General features: G+C 56.5%; 8 protein-coding genes across 8 annotated transcripts; 6 read left to right on the top strand and 2 right to left on the bottom strand.

The window, feature by feature from the left end:
• Positions 1-964: 964 nt before the first annotated feature.
• Positions 965-7,566, bottom strand: DICSQDRAFT_102653 (uncharacterized protein). The gene is made up of 12 exons (XM_007363894.1): positions 7,119-7,566; positions 6,441-7,063; positions 6,027-6,352; positions 3,587-5,973; positions 3,327-3,536; positions 2,543-3,276; positions 2,452-2,489; positions 2,318-2,394; positions 1,784-2,256; positions 1,592-1,731; positions 1,129-1,536; positions 965-1,069 (listed from the first exon to the last, which is right to left on the bottom strand). The coding sequence occupies exons 1-12, from the start codon at positions 7,463-7,465 to the stop codon at positions 1,064-1,066; spliced, it is 5,769 nt and encodes a 1,922-aa protein (XP_007363956.1). The 5' UTR covers positions 7,466-7,566; the 3' UTR covers positions 965-1,063.
• A 164-nt stretch (positions 7,567-7,730) lies between these two features.
• DICSQDRAFT_102650 (Translin) lies at positions 7,731-8,865 on the top strand (the record flags this gene model as incomplete). The annotated part of the gene is made up of 7 exons (XM_007363893.1): positions 7,731-7,793; positions 7,854-7,944; positions 8,000-8,212; positions 8,262-8,341; positions 8,394-8,489; positions 8,550-8,622; positions 8,674-8,865. 7 exons carry the CDS (start codon positions 7,731-7,733, stop codon positions 8,730-8,732), a joined length of 675 nt encoding a protein of 224 aa, XP_007363955.1. The 3' UTR covers positions 8,733-8,865.
• Positions 8,866-9,468: 603 nt separating this feature from the next.
• DICSQDRAFT_55574 (uncharacterized protein) lies at positions 9,469-10,654 on the top strand (the record flags this gene model as incomplete). The annotated part of the gene is made up of 6 exons (XM_007363892.1): positions 9,469-9,641; positions 9,696-9,769; positions 9,821-10,139; positions 10,193-10,240; positions 10,298-10,487; positions 10,541-10,654. 6 exons carry the CDS (start codon positions 9,469-9,471, stop codon positions 10,652-10,654), a joined length of 918 nt encoding a protein of 305 aa, XP_007363954.1.
• A 507-nt stretch (positions 10,655-11,161) lies between these two features.
• On the top strand, positions 11,162-13,698 carry DICSQDRAFT_134835 (HSP20-like chaperone). The gene is made up of 6 exons (XM_007363891.1): positions 11,162-11,620; positions 11,681-12,343; positions 12,406-13,047; positions 13,100-13,184; positions 13,246-13,298; positions 13,355-13,698. The coding sequence occupies exons 1-2, from the start codon at positions 11,235-11,237 to the stop codon at positions 11,874-11,876; spliced, it is 582 nt and encodes a 193-aa protein (XP_007363953.1). The 5' UTR covers positions 11,162-11,234; the 3' UTR covers positions 11,877-12,343; positions 12,406-13,047; positions 13,100-13,184; positions 13,246-13,298; positions 13,355-13,698.
• Positions 13,699-13,966: 268 nt separating this feature from the next.
• DICSQDRAFT_55387 (Clavaminate synthase-like protein) lies at positions 13,967-15,412 on the top strand (the record flags this gene model as incomplete). Its single annotated transcript, XM_007363890.1, has 7 exons — positions 13,967-14,234; positions 14,305-14,506; positions 14,567-14,655; positions 14,715-14,784; positions 14,835-15,001; positions 15,066-15,144; positions 15,205-15,412. 7 exons carry the CDS (start codon positions 13,967-13,969, stop codon positions 15,410-15,412), a joined length of 1,083 nt encoding a protein of 360 aa, XP_007363952.1.
• A 182-nt stretch (positions 15,413-15,594) lies between these two features.
• On the bottom strand, positions 15,595-17,144 carry DICSQDRAFT_168284 (nucleic acid-binding protein; the record flags this gene model as incomplete). Its single annotated transcript, XM_007363889.1, has 7 exons — positions 15,595-15,779; positions 15,840-15,936; positions 15,988-16,044; positions 16,099-16,238; positions 16,294-16,768; positions 16,823-16,918; positions 16,971-17,144. 7 exons carry the CDS (start codon positions 17,142-17,144, stop codon positions 15,595-15,597), a joined length of 1,224 nt encoding a protein of 407 aa, XP_007363951.1.
• Positions 17,145-17,365: 221 nt separating this feature from the next.
• Positions 17,366-18,221, top strand: DICSQDRAFT_153925 (ribosomal protein L6; the record flags this gene model as incomplete). Its single annotated transcript, XM_007363888.1, has 2 exons — positions 17,366-17,962; positions 18,042-18,221. The coding sequence occupies 2 exons, from the start codon at positions 17,366-17,368 to the stop codon at positions 18,093-18,095; spliced, it is 651 nt and encodes a 216-aa protein (XP_007363950.1). The 3' UTR covers positions 18,096-18,221.
• Positions 18,222-18,712: 491 nt separating this feature from the next.
• Positions 18,713-20,918, top strand: DICSQDRAFT_168282 (uncharacterized protein; the record flags this gene model as incomplete). The annotated part of the gene is made up of 19 exons (XM_007363887.1): positions 18,713-18,795; positions 18,852-18,930; positions 18,994-19,007; positions 19,071-19,169; positions 19,225-19,252; positions 19,311-19,336; positions 19,392-19,417; positions 19,475-19,509; positions 19,563-19,587; positions 19,727-19,742; positions 19,802-19,841; positions 19,903-20,000; positions 20,061-20,120; positions 20,181-20,208; positions 20,263-20,320; positions 20,382-20,406; positions 20,460-20,553; positions 20,613-20,690; positions 20,787-20,918. 19 exons carry the CDS (start codon positions 18,713-18,715, stop codon positions 20,916-20,918), a joined length of 1,044 nt encoding a protein of 347 aa, XP_007363949.1.
• Between the last annotated feature and the right edge of the window lie 658 nt (positions 20,919-21,576).

Here is a 21,576-nt window from a genome sequence, read left to right as displayed (position 1 = left end):
AAAGCTTCGGGAGTCTCGCTTCGTATCCCTCTTCGGGCGCTTCCATACAAATTTCGTGTACGTATTTCTACCTACGCATTTTACTCACTACCCAATTTTCCGAGGCCTGCTCAGGGGAACACAGAGGAGAAACAAGAAGCAGCCCTCAAGGGCGTGACAATGCAGCCACAGTTTGACTCTCCGACTTGCTCGGGATGCTCGGCTAAGGCTCATCAAGCTGGAGAACGGGGATTCCCTGAAGACCGGCAGGTGTCGGCAAGCGTGACAGATCGTGACCTGCTGTGCGGAGAATTGTCCGAACACTGGGGTCAGGCCCTGTATATCCTGTCTCCATTGCTCGTGTCTCCTTCAATATGTCTTATGTTTGGCACGTAGTCTATGCATATGCATCTCCTTTTTCATGCCAAAATTGAGCATTATCGGAGTACAGGAAAGTACATAAAACGAAGGGTTTTCGCAGCGGGCGCCTTTTTGTCCGAACACTGGGGTCGCGATAGTAGATCCTTATGGGAAGTCATCCACTGCATCTGTTATGGCAACGGCACGGCGACGCCCCCATCCCACGGCGATCCCCTGACGCGCTTCCTGGGCGGTCGATGGCCGATGTTACTTAGACCGCAGTTCTAAGTAGTATGAGATTTCTAAGTGTTTGATGCGTTCCTCGCCGCTCAGATCACAGCATTTGGAGGTACCTTGAAAGGCTGGGATCTGGATGATCTGAATGCCAGGAGGAAGTCCAATTCAGCGCTGCGGGTGCTTCTCCGTCTGGAGGTATAGTCTGCGTGCAGTTGAGAGCGGTGTCTGATAGGTGCCACGACACTATTGAAGTCGGTCATACTGTAGCGTTCACCGTATGGTTCTCTTCTCTGATGTTCGTACATGTACATGATGGATATCAGATTTTCATGACATACTATAGTAGTCCATGCATTGCAGAGCGATTATGATATATGCGTGCGTGCGACGAATCCAATGTGCGACGAGAATATGCGAGCCAGGTGAACAGATGCAGTGGTACACCAGGAATGCAGCAGCGGTGGAGTAATCGTGGTAAGGTAAGAGCTCATCGCTACAGAGCAAATACATATGAGTCAAGGTTGTCAGAGTCCAGATTGGCGTACGGCGTACCTTCTTAGGGATGAACAGGCTGGGGCCTTGCTTCTGGCGTTTCGCCGCAGGTGGCTTCGGTTTTGGTTTTGAGTTGCCCTGAGCGGCGCCAGAACCACCCGCATCATCCTTCGGTGGACCCTCTGCACGCCGCTTTTGACCCACTTGCGCCTCCTCTGATGCTACGGTAACCGGTACATCGGGTGCAAAGGGCGCCTCCTTCGGGGCGTCCGGGGCGGGAGGTTGAGTTGCAGCGGGCGCAGGGGCATTCGAGCGATTCGCGATTGCTTTCAATTCACGAGGGGTGGCAAGATCAGGTGGGGGCGGAGGTCCTACGATGGTTTTCGACGCCGGCTTGGGTTTGGGCTTCGTAGGTTGCGGTAACGGCGCCGTGTAAGTGTTAGGGGCTGTGAAGTATGCGACATCGGCCTACGTGGAAACGACTCATCAACAAGGCAGGAATCGACAAGTGACTGTTACTCACCTTGATAAGGGATGTTCTTGACCTCGCGTTGTCAACAATCTTCCGCCAAATGTCGTCGCTCCTCTCAAGGGTTGGTGCGTTACCGAGGACAAATAGTGAAGCCTTGGCACGAGTCAGGGCGACGTTCATTCGCCGGACATCTATCATGCAGGGTCAAATGACTGCGCCGAAAAAAAGAACGTTTTCATTCACCTCGGAGGAAACCAACGGTCTGCAAGCTCGGTCCCGAACGGACACAAGACAGAATGATGATGTCCTTCTCTTGACCCTGAAAACCGTCGACAGTGTTGAAATCAACCGTACTCAGGACCTCTTCACCAAATCGTTGTCGGAATGCACGCTTCAGCTCCACGATCTGGCCACGGTACATGGAGATGACGCCGACTTTGAAGTCGAAGTCTGTCGACGAGAATTCCTTGATCAGCCTGTTGTACAGGGCTACCGCGACCTGTGCTTCTGAACGGTTCACAAGAGAGTGGCCAGTGCCAGGCATATTTTCCTCTGTTCCGGACTCCACGCTAAAAAAGCGGTAGGTCCCAAACTTCGGGTGATTATGCCAAGGTCGTTTTGTCTTCGCCGCCATCTCGGGTCCGTCACTCAGTCGACCATCGTAGAAGAGGTTACTGGGTAGCTGGCTGATATCGGGGTGCATACGATATTGTATGCTGCAGGATAGGGTATATCTCAGCAAGCCTATCGCTCGTGTCGAGAGTTAGGTGTACTAACCTCAGCAAATGGACAGCATCTGGCTGACTCTTTTGGAGTCTGACAAAAAGCGACTGATCGTAGCCAAGCCTACACGCCTGCGACCAATTTCAATCTCATGCTAAGTCAACATTTCTCTGCTCGGGATCACGTACCTCTTGAGATTTGACGGTTGGGGGCAGCTGCTGAGGGTCTATTGATTCAACATCAATGCGATGAGCGCCAAGGGACTACAGGGCAGCTCACCTCCGACCATGATGCACGTGCGGCAGCGGTACTTCATAGGAATCAAGGAACTGAGCTCAATAGCTTGCGCGGCTTCATCGATGATCACAACCTCGAAATCAAACGATTCTAGATACTCGTACGCTGATGCGGAAAGGGTACTGCAAATGACGTCCGCTTCTTGCAGGACCTCGTTCCGAAAACGTCGTCTAGTAGCGTCAAGCGTACGGTAATCTGATTTTTGCTTGTCCTTGACTTTGTCGAGCTGATGCGTCAGCATGGCCTTCGCCCTGTTCAACTTCTTGATGTCGTCCTCGAGTGCAAGCGTCTTCGCTGCGTTGTCGTGAGTGAGGGCCATCTCGTCCATCTTCTGCTGTCGTTGCACCTTTACCGACTCCAGCTCGGCACGAACCCGGGCCAGCTCGGTTCCGGCCTCCTTGGTGTTCTGCAGCTCAGGATGGGCATTGAGCTTCTGATCCATGAGGTACTCCAAGGAGACGTCTCGAACGCTGAGGTTCATAGCCTTGGGAGCACCTATTCGGACGACCTTGGGATGCTCGGCACGATGCCCCGCCCCTGACACACCTTCCTTCAGACGGAACGCGATCTCATCGATGGCAGCATTGCTCGGCGCACACAGTAGGATCTTCTTGGGTATTTCCTTGTCGCCCGGCCGTCCGATGGTCTTAGATCGTCGCGACAGATACAGTTGCACCAAGCCGCATATAGTCGATGTCTTTCCAGTTCCCGGAGGACTTCATATGACTGAGCACGCGGTAGGGGGAGCAACTGCAGATGAACTCACCCTTGGATGAGCGCAAAGCCCTCAGTATCAAGCGACTTGAGGATGGCGTTGGCTTGAGGCTCATTCACGTTGTATGCCTTCATAACTCTCTGGACCTCGCCTGAGTCGACCTTATTGGGTTTCGGCAGCTGAGTCCGCAGGATGCTATCCAGGAGATCATAGTGTGGGAGCGCCATGAGTGCACCGTACTCGCGAATGATGGTGGACAAGCTTCTTCGCATTAGAGACAGAGACGATGGACAATGCAGAAGATCACCCACCTGAGCACTTTGGCCAGACTCCAAGATGTGCCCACTTGCAGGCCCGGATCCCCACCGCTGGCTAAATAACGAATTGTGGCCTGAATGCCTATGTACGAAGCACGATAGCTTTGCGCCTTCCCCAAGACTCGTCGCTTAGCATTCGAGCTCGATAGCAGCACAATATCCGTCTCCGCGAGACTCCACTCCTTCCCGACCGATCCCTCGATGGATACCTCCAAGTCAATGTATTCGTCCGTATACTGTCGGCTGAGGATACGGCAGTCATGCGACTCCAAAGGCTGCTCCTTCGACTCGACTAGTTGATTCCACAACTCAAGGAAGAGCATCGGCTCGTAAACGCTACGGAAATGCGCGTAGTCCCCGAAGCGATCCGGCACAGATGACAACCTCGGTTTCTCTCCGGGCGGCATGGGCCCGTTATGCTCGTAGTTCCATGACAAGAGGGTGCGGTAGAGCCCAGAAACGTCAGGCTTGAGACGCATGTGCGTCCGCCGAGCGTCCTCGCGTTTGCGGATCATCTCGAGTCTCGGGTTCTTGCCATCCAACGGCAGGTCGAGCATTTTGACCTGCCGACGCTCGACGGGCTTCTTGATGGCGGGGGTCTTCTGCAACTTTGAGAGGCCTGCCAGACCTTTCGGACCATCATCGTCCTCATCCTCATCACTCTCCTCTTCGCTACTTGACGAAGGTAAGGTGCTGGAAGCTGCCGTGCTCGACTTAGCGCTCTCGTCCTTGATGGTGGGCTTTGAAGGTCGGTGGATTGGTGCTGCCCGCGTGCTCGTTGAAGGCACCACGGGCTTGGCCTCGGCCCTCTTCACGTCCCCACTGGAGAAGTAGCTAGAAATGGTTGGCCTGTCCTTCCGCTCAGAGCCCTTGCCCTTCAGATCCCCAGAAGACTTGAGGATATGTCGCGGCTCCGCCTTAGCCTTGCCCTCCTTCTTGACCTTGTTAGGCATCGGTCCGAACGTGTGCGAGATGATCTGGATGTCATCATCATCGTCCTCGTCAAACGCCCCAATTGCCTCCTGCAGCCGGAGCAATCGCGTCGAGTCCAGCCGCGACCTCATCCTGTTCGGGTCGTTCTTGCGCGCGTCATCGATATGCCTTTGTATGCGCTGGAACGTCTCGTCCCGCGGACGTGTGTTGGTGCTGCGGAAGCCCTCGAGCAGCGTCTCGAGCAACGCAAAAGACTGGTGGAGCAGCTCCTCGTCCGTCAAGCGCAGCCACTTCGTCAGCTCGTAGAGTACCTGCTGCAAGTCGTCCACCATCGCCTTCCCGACAGCCGAGAGCCTCTTATTCGCACCAACGTCCTTCTGGGAGCGCACCAGTGCCCCGGACTCGAGTGTCCGCCGCTGCGCGAGGAGGTCACGGCCGAAGATGAGCGCGTCGCGCATCCAGATCACCATCTCCTCGTTCTCGAAGAACCGCGCCCAGCGGGGTGTGTGCGCAAAGATGACGCAAAGGGCCTCTGTCATGAGGTGCCACAGCTTCGGGATTTGCTCCTCCAAAACGTTCCCAGCGGCCTTGAGGAATTTGGGCTGGAGAAGAAGGCCGTCGGGGCTAGAGCAGAGACCCTCAATGATGTCTGTAAGGCAACGCGCCAGGGCTTGGGAGAGCGAACAGGCCTCCGGCACCACTGTGGCGTAGCGAGTGTAGGTTGTCAGGTACTCGCAGACGCCAGCCAGCGCAGCAGCTGGGTAGTGTTCCAAGAGGGCTCGGAAGCAATCTAGACGGCCGTCAACGTCATACGCGAGGGCGACGAGGGCTTGCGCGGCTTCTTGGAGGGCCTCTACAGGGGAGAACATGATGGACACAACGTCCTTCACGACGTCATCTTGGCCTAGGAGGTCGACTGCAGTGGAGGCTCGGCTGAGATCGGTGTAGCGGACTACAACGTCCCGGAAACCACTGCGAAAGACGACGAGCGCGCTATTGACTGCTGAGAGCGTGGCGCGCGACGAGCTGGATGACTGCGACTTCTTGAAGATGTCTTCGAATGCAGCTGGCTTCAACTCGTCTATATGTGCGACGTGGGCGACGACGGACGCCAACGTGACGATCGCATCCGAGTCCTTGGGCTCCACACTGTCGTAAATATTCGCCCAGACGCGCTCATGAATGAGAGATGCAGGGAGAGGGGTTGTGCCGCTGCTGGGAGAACACAGCGAAGTGATGGCTGCAGCTGCCCTGCGAACGTCCGTCAGGAGGGCTTGCTTGATCAGCCGGCGCGCCTGCTTCCTCGCGTCTTCCCAAGCTTCGTCAGCGTGGGTCTTCCCGAAGGCGACGCTAACGTAAACAGCAGAGTGGACGGTTAGAAGATCGAGCGCAAGGTCTTGTCTTGCGGAACCGTCCTTCCCTTGGTGAGCCAGGACAGCGTAGAGGAGCTGCCCGGTATAATAGTCGGCATACATCTGAAGCGCGATTTCGGTCGACGTACCCTCGATGCAATGCTCATAGCAACCGGACGAACGACCTTGTAACGCACATGTTGCAGCTGCTCGCATAGAAACTGCAGGACCGTAGGGAGGATGTCCTTGAAGACAGGAAGTTTCCCGACCGAGTTAGCGTAGACCTCCAGCCACTTCAGCTGCCAGTCGTCCTTGGCGACGGGTGCAGGGAGGTTGCACAGGATATCCGCGAAGCGGGTATTGTCTTTGATCGAGTTGAAAACCACGTGCGCGTATTCGGGACCCTCGCCTTGCCATGCATCTGGGCCCATACGTCTCAGAATGATTATGAAGCTCTTTAAGACGTCGATGAAATCTATTCTCCAGTAGTATAGCGGGTACGAATGTATGTGTAATGGAGCTACGTCAGTGTATGGCAATTAGTAGATGGCGAAACGGCTGACGGGTTTCGGTGTCGTGCAAGTGGCCTACTATCATGTGACGAATATCGATGTCGAAAGTGCGACTTGCTCGGAACAGTTCAACGGGAACGAAGCGGAGAAAAAGAGTGAACCCGGCCCATATAGCAGGAAGGTCTTGAAGCCATGGAACTTTGTACGTGTCGCCAAGACAGTCGGAGAGGGTGCGCGAAGAGGTGATAGATTCGCAGACAGCCTTCAAGACTGTGATATGTGAAGGGGAGAAGTTTTCCATTGGAATGGGAGCAACCTCGCATGATATGCATTGTTTCTGTCCCCAAACACGGATGTCATGGGGCCCGTCGAAGAGCAAAGCAAGCAGTCCAGATGGAGGGATGTCTGATGGCCAAGACTTGATAGGTGCGCGAGGACAATACTTGTGCAACAGTCCGACGATACGCGAGTCCTCAAGCATGTGTAAATAGGTGGCCATCAGGAAGGTAATAGCAGGTGGGGCGTCCACGAAGGTTCGCTCGGAGTCGGGTCCCTGTGCTGTGCCTCCAGTGAAGTCTTTCTCCGCTAGAGCCTGCACAACAAAGTCCGTGAGAAAGTTATGAAAGCTGCCGTAGAATGTCTTGAGGACGTTGTCGTTAAACGCGCCGAAGTACCTTGTGCGATGTGAGACCAACACCTCGCGTGATAAAATGAGATTGATACACTCACGTATGTCTCGACATGATCTCTGCCTCGTGTAGACCTCTAACGCAGTAGCAACATCGTGACAGTACCCGCTTCAGATGCAGCCTCCAGACATCGACCGAGTTACTGTTGTAGGCATGTAGACGGATGAGGAATGTCGCCGCCTCTCTTGTCACCTCGTCAGCCTGCGAACAAAACCAATGCTCGTGTGCGGAAATGAATGTAGTAGGGTTAGCAGGTGCGGAGAGACTTCCAAGGAGATACATGGACAGGATTCTAAGAACCTCGTCCGGAACCATGGCGACAGGAGCATCACGGAGCTCGACGAGTTTCTTCTTGACCTCATTCTTGGGTGGTGGCTGCGTTGCCATAAAAGCTGTCTCGAGTGAACAAGCCAAGCCAGAAGTCGAGGCGTCAAGCAGTGTATCCCGCCGTTTGTTGTATTTGCGGAAAGTACGGGTGCAAGGGGGTGCGGACGGATGGGCTGGCGGGAGTGGTGAATGTCTGCTACAGCGCGTGATGCTGCAGCCTCGAACGCGTCCAGGCGCGTTATTTGGCCGGGTTTGGTTCAGGCGTCCCCTTAATGAGCTTCGGTCTTTAGGCGCCAATGTCTATCTTGCTGCGGTACTCAACATCATGGATTCACAAAACCTCGAGAGAATAAACAGTATGCTCGATGCTGAGGTCGAGATAAGAGAAGTACATCTAAATCTCGTGTGGAAAGGCTGTAGGACGACATAACTTCCGATATACGCCCAGAAAATCAAGGAGCAAGTAACAGAATTCGACAAAAGGACGAGGACGCTCGTTGGGATCCTCAACAGGATTCATTCCACCCGCTCAGAGAAGAGTGAGTGGAGGACGATGGAAATTTGCTGACTGAAGTTTTCTGATCTACATCTCAGTGTCGACACTGCTCGATCAGGCTCGTCCCGTTCTTGACAGCTGCCGCGAGACAACCGCTGCGCTAGCAGACATAGTTCCACCCGACCAGTTCTGGAAGTGGAAGGACATGTGGAGCCTGTCGCTACGGAGCGCTGTCTTCTCAGCGACGCTCATGGAGTACCTGAAAAGCGGAACCCTTCTTTCACTGCCCGCTGTTGCGGAGACACTCGGCTGTGAGTGTCTTCGTCCGTCTAGGAGGGACAGAATTCATCCTGGCCTCAGTCAAACCGGAGTGGAAGGATAGAGTCACCCTTGCTGTGGAAGACTATCTTCACGGAGTGATCACGCTGGTGAACGAATTGGTTAGTATAGCGATAGCCATGAGCTCAACAATCGCTAATCCTCTTCGGATAGTCCCGCCTCGCCGTCAACTCTGTTACCTTAGGAGATTTCGAGCAACCCATCAAGATTTCCTTGTTTGTGAAGGACATATTCGCCGGATTCTCTATGGTCTCTAGCAATTGTCAGCTTTATTTGAGGCGAACTTACTGACTCCGTACTATTCCTTAGCTCAACTTGAAGAACGACACACTCCGGCGCCGTTATGACAGTGTGAAATACGACATCAAGAAGATCGAAGAAGGTACTGTTGTCCTCACCTCAAATCGATAGCCGACCGCTCATCCTCGTAAAGTGGTCTATGATGTCTCACTTAGGAAGCTCGCTCCGTCCGCCCAGGAGAAGGCAGAGTGATGACTGTTAGCTGGACAAGTAGAAGATGTAACGTGACCAGGCCAGAGGAAGTGGATCCTTGATAGGCTGCGTACTCACCACGGTAGAGATGCATAACTGTAACAGTAATAGCGTGATAAAATGATGGATTAGTAGCATATACCGGGGCCGTGTCTGAAATCCGACGAGAACGAGCTGAGCAGCATGATTCAGAGCGCGATGCCGGGCCAATTACCTTGTGAGTCACCCTCACAGGGTGCTTCCCTGTGCAGCCCATCCAATTTTCGCTCAAGGTTTGTCGGGACTTCAAAATAGTATGGGCGTGTTTGATTCCTCGACAGATCACGTGACAGGAGGATGAGAGCTGGAACCGGCGGCAATCGAGATTCAGACAGAGTGCTCGCGGACTTCCATCAGCGTAGACTATTGTCGCGGAGCCGGCGTGTCGGATGGAGTACAGCAAGTTCAAGACCGCCTCACCGCACCCGGCGTACATTGTCTCTCGCCCCCCTCCCTCCGCCCACAATATCCCCCAGCGAGTGGACATGGCCAGCAGGCGCGGGGTCTCCAAGCGGCCTGCCTCGTCCGAAGGTAAACCGTCTCCCGTTTCCCCACTTTCCATTCACGTTCTCGGCCTCCGGGCCCGTGACCGGAGACGATATTAATTTCGAATGCTGACAAGGGGTTATCGATTGCATGTTTGGTAGAGGTCGAGTGCTGGTCGCAGGCGGCGGCATCGCTGAACAAGCTGTCGACGATGCTCTCCGACCAGGAGCGAGACGACACGATCGGCCGTGTCCACCGGCTACTCTCTCAGTGGCCATCGGACGACTCGCTGCCGTCAGAGGGGATTGATGGCGTCAAGAGCATCTACAAGAAACTGGTGTCCGGCCTTAACGAGGTCAAAACTAATGCCGAGAAAGACGCAGAGTACGACAACAGCGGTTTGCCTTGCTTCAGATACTGACATATTCGAAATCACAGAGCGATAGATGAGGTCATAGAGCGGCTCAGCGTACTTATCGCTCTGCGAAAGGCACCAGAACCTCAGGCACCAGGTCAGTTGACACAACTGGGGGATGTTACCGAAGCTAACGGTCATACAGTAGAGAAACGTAACAAGCGACCGAGGGCCCATTCGCCCTCCATCGCGCCGCCTGTCACGCCCGCCGTGGCGACACCAACCCGCTCGATGTCGATAACTGTGCCTCCTCGAGGCTCAGTCGGCCCGCAGCCGTCAATACCCTTCTCTCGCGAGCCGAAGGCACGGCGGGAGGCGTTGGCTAAGCAGCTTCCCCTCCAAGATGGGCGGAAGGTTGCTTTCCATCCGCCGACAAACACGAGTAAGAACGACGCGGCTGCCAACGGCAAGGACGAGGAATGGATACTAGCTGTCGTCACGAAATGCATCAATCAAGACAAGAATCGGTACGATGAACGACCGAGAGGTGGCAACGAGTGACTCAATTTCCGCATCACAGATACGAAGTTCAGGATCCCGAGCCGCAAGAGGACGGCCAACCTGGACAGTGCGTCGTCGACACTCTCTACTATGCGTTCGAAGACTGATTTTCTTGCTATGTAAGGCGATACAATACTACTTTGCGGGCCATTATTCCACTACCAGATCCGAACGCGCCTCCGGACAGTGCAGCGCACTTAAACGCATACCCGGAATTCACCGCGGGGGCGACGGTCATGGCTCTCTACCCCGACACCAGCTGCTTTTACCGTGCAGAGGTCATCGCGAGTCCGAAGGACCTCAACACAGGACGCGTAAGCTGCTTGCACCTAATTCTGCCGCAATCGGGGTCCTTATCATTCTACAGAATGGGGGAACAGGGAAGCAGCCCCCGATGTACAAGCTCAAGTTCGAGGATGATGACGACCAAGAACACATGGTGCAGGCCTTGTGGGTCGTCGAATGGCCGGGCAAGGACTGATTGTGTCTTTTTTTTCTCTATCTGGGTTTTCTCTGGATGCCGGTACGACTATTGGTTTCTGGTGCACTCCCGTTTGGTTGGGACCGCGTGTATCATATCTGTATCTCTACGGCGACTGTTTTGTTTAGGATTACCCATATGCCACGCACACATTCTACTGCCTTGGTGTGTGCGGATTCCTGGTGCTACAACCCGAGTCTTTCCGTGGCCGTGCGCTTCCGGATTCTGAGAGGCGCCCAGAGAATTCCCATTAGCGGTGAGGAGACCACGTGTCGGGCGTTCCCATCACTTTCTCCGGCGATCGGCGGCTGGATCTGTCTCGACCTTACGCCTGCTTGCCAGATGACGAGACCCAACGCGAGAGTTAACCAGAGCTTTCCATGACTCTCCCGAAATAAACAAGCGGTATCATGCAGGCTCTGGAGGAAGAGCTCAGAAGCCTTGCCATAGAGTATAAATATTGGCGAGGGGATCCCCATACCCGCAACGATTGTACTCACGACCACTCGCACTTACGACCACTCGCACTTGAACTCGCACTCTCCGAGAACAACCCAAACACCTCTTCCTTTGAATCATCATGTCGCTTTCACGCCAGTTCTTCCGTGAGCTCCGACCCTTCTTCCGCATGCTCGAGGAGCCTTTTGGTCGCTCCCCAGCCTACTGGAACGGGAACCGCCATCCTACGCGCGGATTCTTCGAAGACCCCTTCTTTGCGTCCCCCTCGTCCGCTCTCCGCCCCGCTATCGACGTCCACGAGCAGGGGGACAACTACATCGTCGAGGCTGAACTCCCGGGCGTAAAGAAGGAGAACGTCAGCGTACGCATCGGGGACGGCGGCAGGAGCCTGACCATCGAGGGCAAGGTCTTCCGCCGTTCGCCCGAGACCGCGCCCCAGCAGGACTCGCAGGCGCAGGGTACGACTGAGTCGGCGACATCGTCAACATCAACCTCACACTCCACTGCAGGTATGTCGACACTGCTCTCTCCACACGCATCAGAAGGGAATGCTGACTTTGCGGTTGCAGTGGCGACCAAGCCCGAGGAGACGGCGATTTCAACAGAACGGCTGTTCACTGGAACGTCGAGCTTTACCAGGACGGTACTTCTCCCTCAGCCAGTGGACAGCAGCAAAGTCTCCGCGAAGCTGGCTGACGGCGTACTCACCGTGACCGTCCCGAAGGCGCCTGAGACCGGCAGTGTCCATATCAACGTCGAGTAAGAAACAGCGGCGGCACAGGTGCGCCTGACGCAGCCGAGAGGACCCTTTGCATGAAAACATAATCCAATGTACATTATACGCATGCATTTGTATCTGTATCGTACCTCAAGTAAATGACTAAATTGCAAAACTCTGAAGAGTTGAATGTAGTGCGTACCTGTGAACAGCTCGGAGGGACATGATAGGACAACGTAGAGAGAGCAAGAATAGCAAGTCGAGGAGCGAGCGTGATATGCCAGAGAAAACGACGTCGGGTGTATGTACGAGGCTATTGCAAGGCTACCGCTGGCTAGAAGGAGGCCGTTGCTGAGAGTAAATCGTTCGTCCTGGGTTGTCTGTCATAGGGTTGTGCCCATTGGCGGACAATCGGCTGCCTCCGTCCAGATACCCGCTGGCAGGACCAATGGTCTGTCCAGGAGAAGGTGCGAAGCTATCTTGCGGACCCGAGCCCCCTGCGAACTCTACCCCTAGCCGTGCCACACACGAATGAGCGACTGCATCGCCCCCTGCGCTCGTCGGCTCTACTCACCGTGAGCACCGGCAGTACTTGCGCTCATGCCATTGGCGGCGCCGTTAGCACGAGACACACTGTCTGGCGTCGCCGTCTCTGCAGCCTCTCGTGCCCGTGTCGACCTGTTTCGGGTACGGGCGCTGCTCGCCCGCGTGCTCGTTCGGGTGACAGTTGGCCCTGTGCTCTCCGGAGTGCCTTCATGCGACCCGTTGGTCGACGGGCCATTGCTCCATCGTCCCCTCCGATCGCGCGCTCTCGAGGAACGCGCGATCGCGGCGTTTGCGCTCACGCTGCCAGTCGGAGTAGCAGCTGCGCTGACACTTGCGCCGGCAGCGCCATTTGCTTGTTTCCCATTTGCGTGGGCTGGAAGAGACTGCCTTGCCTTGCCCTTGGTATAAGGGTTGATTGTGCTCGCGGATTCTTTCGGAAGGTGGGCAGAGCCAACCGAAGGAGAGGGAGGCGCCGTTGCTGAGATGGCAGGGTCGTCTTCGAGGAGCTCGCGCTCTTTCGCTGCGCGACGCTCCATGGCTTCTGCGATCGATATGGGCCGGGGTATTGTGTCTGTAGCAGTTCAGCGCCCGCGCCTGCACAAGATGAAGTAGACTCAACGACGCATACCTTCAAGGAACTTGTACTTGGAGTATTTTTGTGGTAGGACGGCTATATGCGTGAATTAGCTGAGTTCTACTATATGAGCATCTGGTATACGCACACATATCTTTGTACTGTACATGTTGACGACTATCAGACACTGTTTGCTCGTAGCCTGCTTCAGCTAGCCGTTTTACAAACTCCTCCTACAAGCGTGCGATGAGCTCACATGATACCTTCGTGTTCAAGGAAGTGCATGCTATTCACCGTAGCTATCGAGAGCATATATATCGCTTCTTTTGACATATGTGGACCAGCACCTGGGCAATGGTCGTGCGTCAGATTAACGAGACGGAGATATGACCTGATAACGTACCTTCAGCTTGAAGCATGTTGTCCAGCCGGTCTTGTGGGATCAAAGTGGTTCCAGGAACGCGGACACCAAGTTTCCTCCGGCCCTTCGAGGTCGAGATGCTCTCCTCCTCCACTTCTGGCTCCATCTCGTCCTCTTCATCGTCCAGCCCAGAGTCCAGCTGGTCGATCTCCTCTTCGTCAATGTCAGAATTGAAGCCGGAAGTCGTGCCGGTGAGAGAGTGGCGGCCGTTGCCAGAGATTGTCGTGAAGCTCAGAGCCATGATTTTCTTCCAGTGAAGCAAGTCAAATCAGAGGACGTCGTGTGGAAGAGGGGGCGCGTAGAAAGGCGACGCCGGCGGAGCAGGGAACGTGTACGAAAGGATGTTGGGGACAAACATCCGAGTCCATCTTGACGCGTAGGAACTCCAGCTTGTATTGGCGCCTCTTCATCTAATCTATCCGCGACACACGGGGGTCATGGTGCGCGTTTATCTAATCTTTTCCAACTATGGATACTTTGCAGCCTTATCGCGGATGGCCCATGATGCAGGTGCACTCGATCGACCATTGCCGCCGCGGAGAGGCAAGTATAAGGTACAGGCACTCTCTTGTATACCGATTCTGTGCTCTAACCATGGAGGGCCCCATAGTGAACACGAAGCTTGCAGCGCTCCCCATCATCAGCGTCGAACCATTCCTGCAGCCCGGCCACCATGGCAGACTGTCGGCTGCAGCCGCTCTCCACGCCGCCTGCACGGAGTACGGCTTCTTCTACCTCGACATCTCGTCGCACATAGATCCGTCCGAGCCAGAGGAACTCACCCGCCTCGCACGCGAGTTCTTTGCTCTGCCAGAAGAAGAGAAGGACAAGATATCTATCGCGAACGAGGACGGGGTGAGAGGTGCGTGCCCGGTGCGCTCGCTCGTCCGATGACATCATCCGAAGGGTGGATTGTGTTACGGCGGCTGCAGGGTACCAGAGGCTGAAGGAGAACGTCACGAATGGCAAGGCGGACAACCATGAAGCCATCGACTTCTTCAAGCCCGTCGAGAAAGCGGACAAGACGAAGACGCTCTGGGGAGAGAACCAGTGGCCGAGCATCCCTGGGTTCAGGGAGAATTATGAGGTGTGGATCGAGAAGATGAAGAACCTGGGCATGGTTGTGATGGAAGCGTGAGTTGCAGCTTGAGTACCCGCGGAGGCACGTGCTCGCGATGACCTTGGGAACTGTAGGATGGCTACTGGACTTGGTGTGACACCGGAGGAGTGGGCTGAGCTGCAGAGCAAGGTCGACGACAGTTTCTGGGTCATGAGAATAATAGGTATGAGCCCGTCTTCTCCTTTCACGACGCTCACGAGATCCTCACAATGCAGCTTCTAGGATACCCTCCCCTCCCCAATGATCATGACGGCTTCTCTTGCGGAGCACACAAGGACTACGGCTGCTTGACGTGAGCACTCACGTTGTATTTCCGAATGCCAACCCAACGCTCTACCCCAGCTTCCTGTACGCAGACCCCACCCCTGGGGCCTTGCAGGTGTACCTCAACGATCCCGGTCTCGTAGTGAAGGAAGATGGCAGAACCCCCGTCCAGCGCGTCGAAGACGGCGGGCGGTGGATCAATGCCGACCCCATCCCCGGTTGCGTCGTCTGCAACATCGGAGAAAGTGAGTCCGTCGGGCATTCGGTTACATTTACATTCGTGGTCCAACATGAAACACCGTCTGTTAGTGTGGGAAGTCTGGACGAACGGCCTGTACAAGAGCACACTCCACCGGGTCGTCCACAGGGGATCCAACTATCGGGTCTCGTACGTTCAGCGGCAATCCGTTCTTCCCTGTCCCAGCACGAGCTCAAACGTTGTCCACAGGATCCCATTCTTCTTCGAGGCGAATTTCGACGCCCGTGTAGAACCGCTGCCTGCTGCACGACGTATCCAGGACGATGATCGTGCCGTTGGAAAGGCCACGGAGCCGATCAAGGTGTACGAGCCGGTCGTGTATGGAGACTTCCTCCTCAAAAAGCTCTCAGGCAACTACGCTACCAGCCCTGGCAAGGGAAGATACGATACAAACTGATATGGCGGTTTCGGAGGAGATATGATCATTCTTGATGTATGCCTCCGGACTCTTTGGACGTCGTTATACCCTACTTCTTGATCATCGCTCAAAGCGGACACATACGTCAGTCGGGTGTCAGGAAAGTAAAACTACATGTGTATTGATATCTACCTCTACGTCTGCCCTGGTATGCAACACATCTACGATAACGAAGCCCCGACAAAGTTGGGCGCCACGCAGACGCCGTCCTTCGTCCGGATTTTGTGCACGCTCTTCGTCTCGGGGTCGACCCATGCGGCCTCGCGCGTCTCGAGCGTGGTGAAACCGGGCTGGATGGTCTCGAAGATCTTCTTCTTGGGGTTGAGCTGAGAGAGCGGCTCCTTGTCTGTGCAGCGACATAGATGAGCGACCGGACGGCGTTCTGCAAGGTCTAGACAGGACATACCCTCGAAGCCCTCGAAGTAGACCCGATCGCCGACTTTTGAGCCGGATGGAGGCTGGACGAGCTCGATGCCCGCGTCCTTGCCGTCTTTGTGTGTTGCCTGAATGTCGAGTCAGATGCGCCACATCTACACTGGTTCGTGGGGACGTACACAAAGCACCATGGCGAAGCTCTTCACTCCCCGCATGTTCGCCGGCTTTAGGTTGCACTAGACACGACGCGCGGTGAGTGACCAGCTGCCGATAGTAGATGTGACACTCACGACACCGACGAGGTACTTGTCGCGCATTTCCTCGATGGGAATGTAGTGCACGAGCCCAGAGACGACCGTCCGAGGCCCTTCCGGCTCCGCGAAGTCGATTTGCTCGACGTACAGGCCGTCCGCGTCAGGGTGCTTCTTGACTGTCGCCCTCTCCGTCAGGCACCGTCTCTGGACACCGCTGAATAGATCACCTACTGTCGAGAATGCGGCCCACCCGGAGGTCGATCATGGAGGGGATAGGCGGGCCGGCCTCGTCTGCGGCGGGCTTCTTCTCGGCGGCCTTGGGCTCTTTGGGCTCCTTGGCCTTCTTCTCCTTCTTCTGCGCCTTGCCCTCCTTCTCGCCGCCCTCGGCCGCCTTCTCGCCCTCCTCCTGCGCCTTCTTCGCGGCCTTGTCCACCTTCGCTGCCGCCTTGGCCGCCTTTTCGGGCTTCGCCGCCGCCTTGTCCCCCTCGGCAGGCGCGGCAGGTGCGGCTGGAGCCTTGCTCTTCTTCTCCTTGGGGGGCTCGGGCTTGCGCTCCTGCGGCGGGGCGTTTTCGAGATCGAAGGGGACGACGGAGAAGGCGGGTGCTAGTGGCTCTGCGGCTTTGCGGACGGAGGGACGGTGCTGGACGTGGTCGAAGTAGCGGGTGATCGCGGGATGGGAGTAGTATTGCGCTGGCTGCAGTTGCGACTGCCGTGGGACGTTTCAGCAACGAGAAGGATGCATGAGACTTGGAAGGCTTACCACCACGGGGTGGAGCGCGCCATAGAGAGCGACGTCTGCGGCGGTGAAGTAGTTCGCGACGAGGTACGTGCGGGGAACGAGGGACGCTTCGAGGTCCTGCGCCGTGTCATTCATCCGGACGATCACCGGCCGCTGTGATGGCACACACCTTGAGGTTCTCCGCCTTTGCGACGTGGCCCTGCGCGACGGTGTCGATCCACTGTGCGACCTCGGCCTTGTCGTTCTCGGACTTGCCAAAGTCTTCGCTGCCGTCCTGTACGACGCCGGAGACGAGATCTCGGAGGGGAGGAGCGAGCTTTGCGATGGAAGCCTGTACGGACATTTTTCTGAGAGAGACGTGAGCTGCAAGCAGCGATCGATGGACAGGCAGCAGCAGTAGTCCCAGCCCTCGAGTCAAGGACCGCATTTTGGCTGAGGGCGCTCACGTGCACGCGTCCGCTGCAGCGCGTTCTGTGACCTGCATTTTGCGTGACGGTCACAGACGCGCGTTGTACGCAGCAAGGCCCCTCGCTCCTGCGTCGGTGTCTGCGACAGTCGCCACCTATGCTTTCTCCCTGGCAGGCGGGGGCCCGCCATGCCCTCCGCTCCTTCTCCACCTCTGCGTCCGCACGCGCCGGCATCGTCTCCAACATCGGCAAGCAGCCCATCACCATCCCCCCCTCCGTCACCCTCTCTTCCTCCCCGTCCGAGGTGCTCGTCAGGGGCCCGCTCGGCGAGACGTCCGTGCCCCTCATGCCCTTCCTCAAGCTCGCCGACTCCCAGCCAAACACGCTCTCTGTCTCGGTCGAGAACCCGAAGGAGCGCAAGCAGCGCTCCATGTGGGGCCTCACGCGCACGCTCATCCAGAACGCCATCATCGGCATGACCGAGGGCTTCACCACGCCCGTCTACCTCGTCGGCGTCGGCTACCGTGCGGCGCTGGAGCCGGACCCGCGGGGCGCAGGCGAGGGTCGCAGCGGGCAGCGGCTGAACATGAAGCTCGGGTTCTCGCACTCGGTGTTCGTGTCGATCCCGGACCACATCAAAGCCGAGGTCCCGCTGCCCACGAAAATTGTGCTGAGCTGCACGGACAAGCACAAGCTCGGCCTGTTCGCGGCGCAGATCAGGGCGTGGAGGCCGCCAGAGCCGTACAAGGGCAAGGTGCGTCGCGGCGTGTCGTCCTCCGCCTCGGGCGCGCGTGTGTATGGCTCGCTGACGCTGGCATACGTGGGGCGCGTAGGGTATCATTGTGGGGAACGAGCGGATCAGGATGAAGACCGTGAAGAAGAAGTAGACGTGGGCGTGGTCGCGCTCTGCTTTGGTTATGTTACTCGATTCCGTAATGTGCATGCTATGATTCTCACCTCGCGGTGCCAGTCGTCTGCCCGTGTCATCCAATCTCAGAAAACTGCGTTCGTTCTGCATCCCATCCGGGCTATCTCAGCTTGCGGGTGGAGTAGCACCCCCGGAGGCATTCTGGCATAGGCCGCTCGGCGTGCAGCAGCTTCCATAGGTCGCCTTAGCGGCACTTTTGTGGCTTCTCCTCGCTATGCCTCTGTTCCCGAGCCCAGGCGATGTTTCTGTCCCGCCAGATGGTTCCTGGGACGTCAGATATTGCATCGTGCCGGAAATCTTCTAGCAAAGCATCCTTCAATCACCATGCAAGGGAAGCATGACGTTCAACCAACGAGTGCAACATGTCAGCTATTGACAGGATCCGCCCTACAGCTGAGCTCCTCTGACGTATGGTCCTGTCTTCAGTTCACCGTTTAAAAGCCGATATATTTGTGGCCGACGCCATGCCCATGGCTGTTACACGGCTCGCTCGAGGGAACCCGTGCGTTCCCGCCCATCCTCACAGTCTTTACCCCGGCCCACCCTCTCTCTCGTTCCCCTCCCGACTCGCCCATCATGTGGTGGCCCTCGGTGTCCGATTCGACCTCCCCCGGTGGCACACTCGGTGTGCTCGTCCTCGCAACTCTCATCGCCGGCATGTGCGTAGACGGACCATCGCGACGGCACCTGAACGCTGACACTCGGGGGGCGATAGATTGTATGGCATCACGGTCCTCCAGAGTGTACAGTACGCAGACAAGTTTTACAACGACCCCTCGCTCTTGAAATTCATGGTGAGTGGCGGCTGTTTGCTCTTGGTTGCGTGCTCGTGTGACTCGGTGGCATCTTCTGAACAGGTTGCTGTTCTCTGGTACGGTTGCTGCGTGGCGAGGCACCTTGTAGCCCCCGCCAGGAACTCACTTCTAGGCAATAGGGCATTCGAAACGATTACGGTGATCTCCGAAGCGCACGCTCTGTATACCTACTCCGTGTCTTATAGCGGCACTTTGTTCGCTCTCGTTCCTCTCCCTTGGTACGGTCCCACTCTCATCGCTGGGGGAATTGCATTGTCTGATTCGGCAGTGCAGGAGCCTCCAGCTTGACCGCGCATTTTCCGTGAGTCTCTTGGGAAACAACATCATTTCCGTCCATCTCATCGTGAGGACCGATACAGTACGCAGTGATCTATGGGGTGCAGATGTACGTATCTGCTCTGTGGAGTCGCAGCGATGACGGGATCTGACGTGCGTCGCAGGTTCTATGCGGTCCGCATCCGACAATGTGAGCGCCTTGTACATCATTCCGTTGATTTAGTCGGCACGAACTAACCGAGCTCAGTGGGCAGGCGATATTGGTATTTCCCGGTCTTGACCGTAAGTTTCCGATGGCCGTGGTGTCATTGCAGTCTTGACAGCGATTCTGGCAGGGCCTGCTCGCTACTGGCGCTATCGGTACGTCGTGTGTCCTGGGCCGCATTCAATTCGAGTCCGCGAAGTGACGATTTGTGCTCGATCCGGCAGGAATGGGATTGGGTTGAGTGACTGATACCGGTTCATGCTCCTTTCTACTGACAACCTAGCGTGTACCCAGCGGCGACGGTCCAGGGGTAAGTGCGTTCTACCACGGACCGCGTGTACTGACAACTCAAGCAATCAATAGCTCTAGGTACACGATCGGCGACCCAAACGTTCCGAGTTGGATTAATGTGAGCGCACGTCCTTACAGCTACCAGCATCGCCGCCGTTCCTGTGCTCATTGACACACAGATTTTGTCCACCACGAGCGCGGGCCTCCAAATCGGCGTCGACGTCCTCATAGCCGGGGCACTTTACTGGTTCTCCCGCAACCGTGCAGGGAACTTGAAGTGCGTCACCCCTTCCCCTAGTTGCTTAAGTTCGCAAACATACTAATTGCCTGACGGCAGGAAGCGCGCCCTCGTGAAGCACACTCTGGTCTCCGCGATCAACAGAGGCGTGATTTCGACGTATGTAACGCCTGCTCATTGTAAATACCCGGATGGACAATCTGAATGTCACTTTGACAGACTGCTGCAGGCCATGATTACGGTATCGGTGAGTCAGAACTATCAGACCGCGGAGTGCGTCCCGTCCTGATACTTGCGCAAGTACTTCGCGTTGCGTCCCCGCATGATATGGCTCGCGTTCCAAATGGCCAACAACAAAGGTGTGTCCGCAGACCCTCGTCGTACCCGACAGCGCGCGGGCTCCTAACGCTTCCCGAACAGTACACGCTATGTCCTTGTTGTCGACGTAAGCACGGTCCTCCACACGACGAACCCACTGCTCAGTCCCTATATTCACAGCCTGAACACGCGATCCTCTGTCGACGGTGTGGGCCACGACCCCGAGATCGTCGACGCCAGGCTCAGATACCGCGTCGAGCGGGAGCTCGCAAACGTACGCCGCGATTCCACCTCCCCTCACTGCCCCCACGGACCCCCTTGCTGACCAGCCAGTCTCTTGTTCTCGCGTGGGTACAGTCGGACGGCAACAGCGAGTTCCAGTCGCGTACCGAGTCTCCGCCGATCATCCCGGTGCGTACCTACACCTTCCGAGGCGCTGGTTGTAGCAGCGCACAACCCCATCGATCGGCGGCGCTGACAATACCTCCCCCTGTCCGCCCTTGACAGGATTTGGGCCACGGCCTCATGAGCAGCCAGAGCTCGTGGTTCGCGAAGTCGGAGGAGGGCGGGCTGGCGCGGTACGCACCGAGCTACCACGCGCGGTCGACCACTGCCGTGGAGAGCCAGTCCGCTGCGTGAGGCTCCGCGGCGGACATGCATACGGGAACTCACTCCTCTCTGCCGCCCCGTGCGGAACTGGGTGCCTCGTTCCGCGGTGCCATGCGCTCCCGAGGGTCGCATACCCCGACATTGCGTGTTTTTGTTTGGTTTCATGCTCGCATCTGGACTTTTGTTCCTCAATTCTTCCTTGTGACACTCGCAACCGTGGTACAGTAGTCGAAGTACCGGCGGCTCATGCTGGTCGTACCTCTCATGACAATGGATACGCACATTCTTGCTCATAGAACATGGGGCTTGGCCCCGACGCTCCAAGCTTCGCTAGGAAGCGATCGGACGCTCTACCGACCACCTGTAGCGCCATGGCTTTTCCTCGGAATCCTATTTAGGCAAGCAAGAAAGTTCATTGCGTGTGGCGCGGTGCCTGCAGTCGTCAACGATGTTGGAGCCGCCGGGCTGAACCGCACATATTCTGCGTACAGCCAGATATCTGCCGCCTCCCTTGAGCGTGGACGCCGTGGAGACGTATCCGCTACCGGGTACCGAGTGTCGGGCTTCTGAGTGTGTAGGAGATTTGCGGGCCCGGGCTCCCTTGAAATATCCACAGGGGTTACTCTTGCACATCTGATCGGGGGATGGTCGTCCTGAAGAAACGCCTTCGTCGCCGGCCCCATCGAAG

This window comes from Dichomitus squalens, assembly GCF_000275845.1.
Source record: "Dichomitus squalens LYAD-421 SS1 unplaced genomic scaffold DICSQscaffold_7, whole genome shotgun sequence".
Lineage (NCBI taxonomy): Eukaryota > Fungi > Basidiomycota > Agaricomycetes > Polyporales > Polyporaceae > Dichomitus > Dichomitus squalens.
Note: the sequence above shows the minus strand (reverse complement) of the source record. Positions and strands in the feature narration are given on the sequence as shown.

Excerpts from the sequence above, each read along its gene's own strand:
- DICSQDRAFT_102653 (XM_007363894.1), bottom strand. The coding sequence starts at position 7,465 with ATGGCAACGCAGCCACCACCCAAGAATGAGGTCAAGAAGAAACTCGTC. Across the intron at positions 6,353-6,440 it reads CTTGCACGACACCGAAACCC|ATTTCATCGACGTCTTAAAG; the intron begins GTCAGCCGTTTC and ends ACTGGAGAATAG. Across the intron at positions 3,537-3,586 it reads AGTCTGGCCAAAGTGCTCAG|CTTGTCCACCATCATTCGCG; the intron begins GTGGGTGATCTT and ends AATGCGAAGAAG.
- DICSQDRAFT_134835 (XM_007363891.1), top strand. The coding sequence starts at position 11,235 with ATGTCGCTTTCACGCCAGTTCTTCCGTGAGCTCCGACCCTTCTTCCGC. Across the intron at positions 11,621-11,680 it reads TCAACCTCACACTCCACTGC|AGTGGCGACCAAGCCCGAGG; the intron begins AGGTATGTCGAC and ends CTTTGCGGTTGC.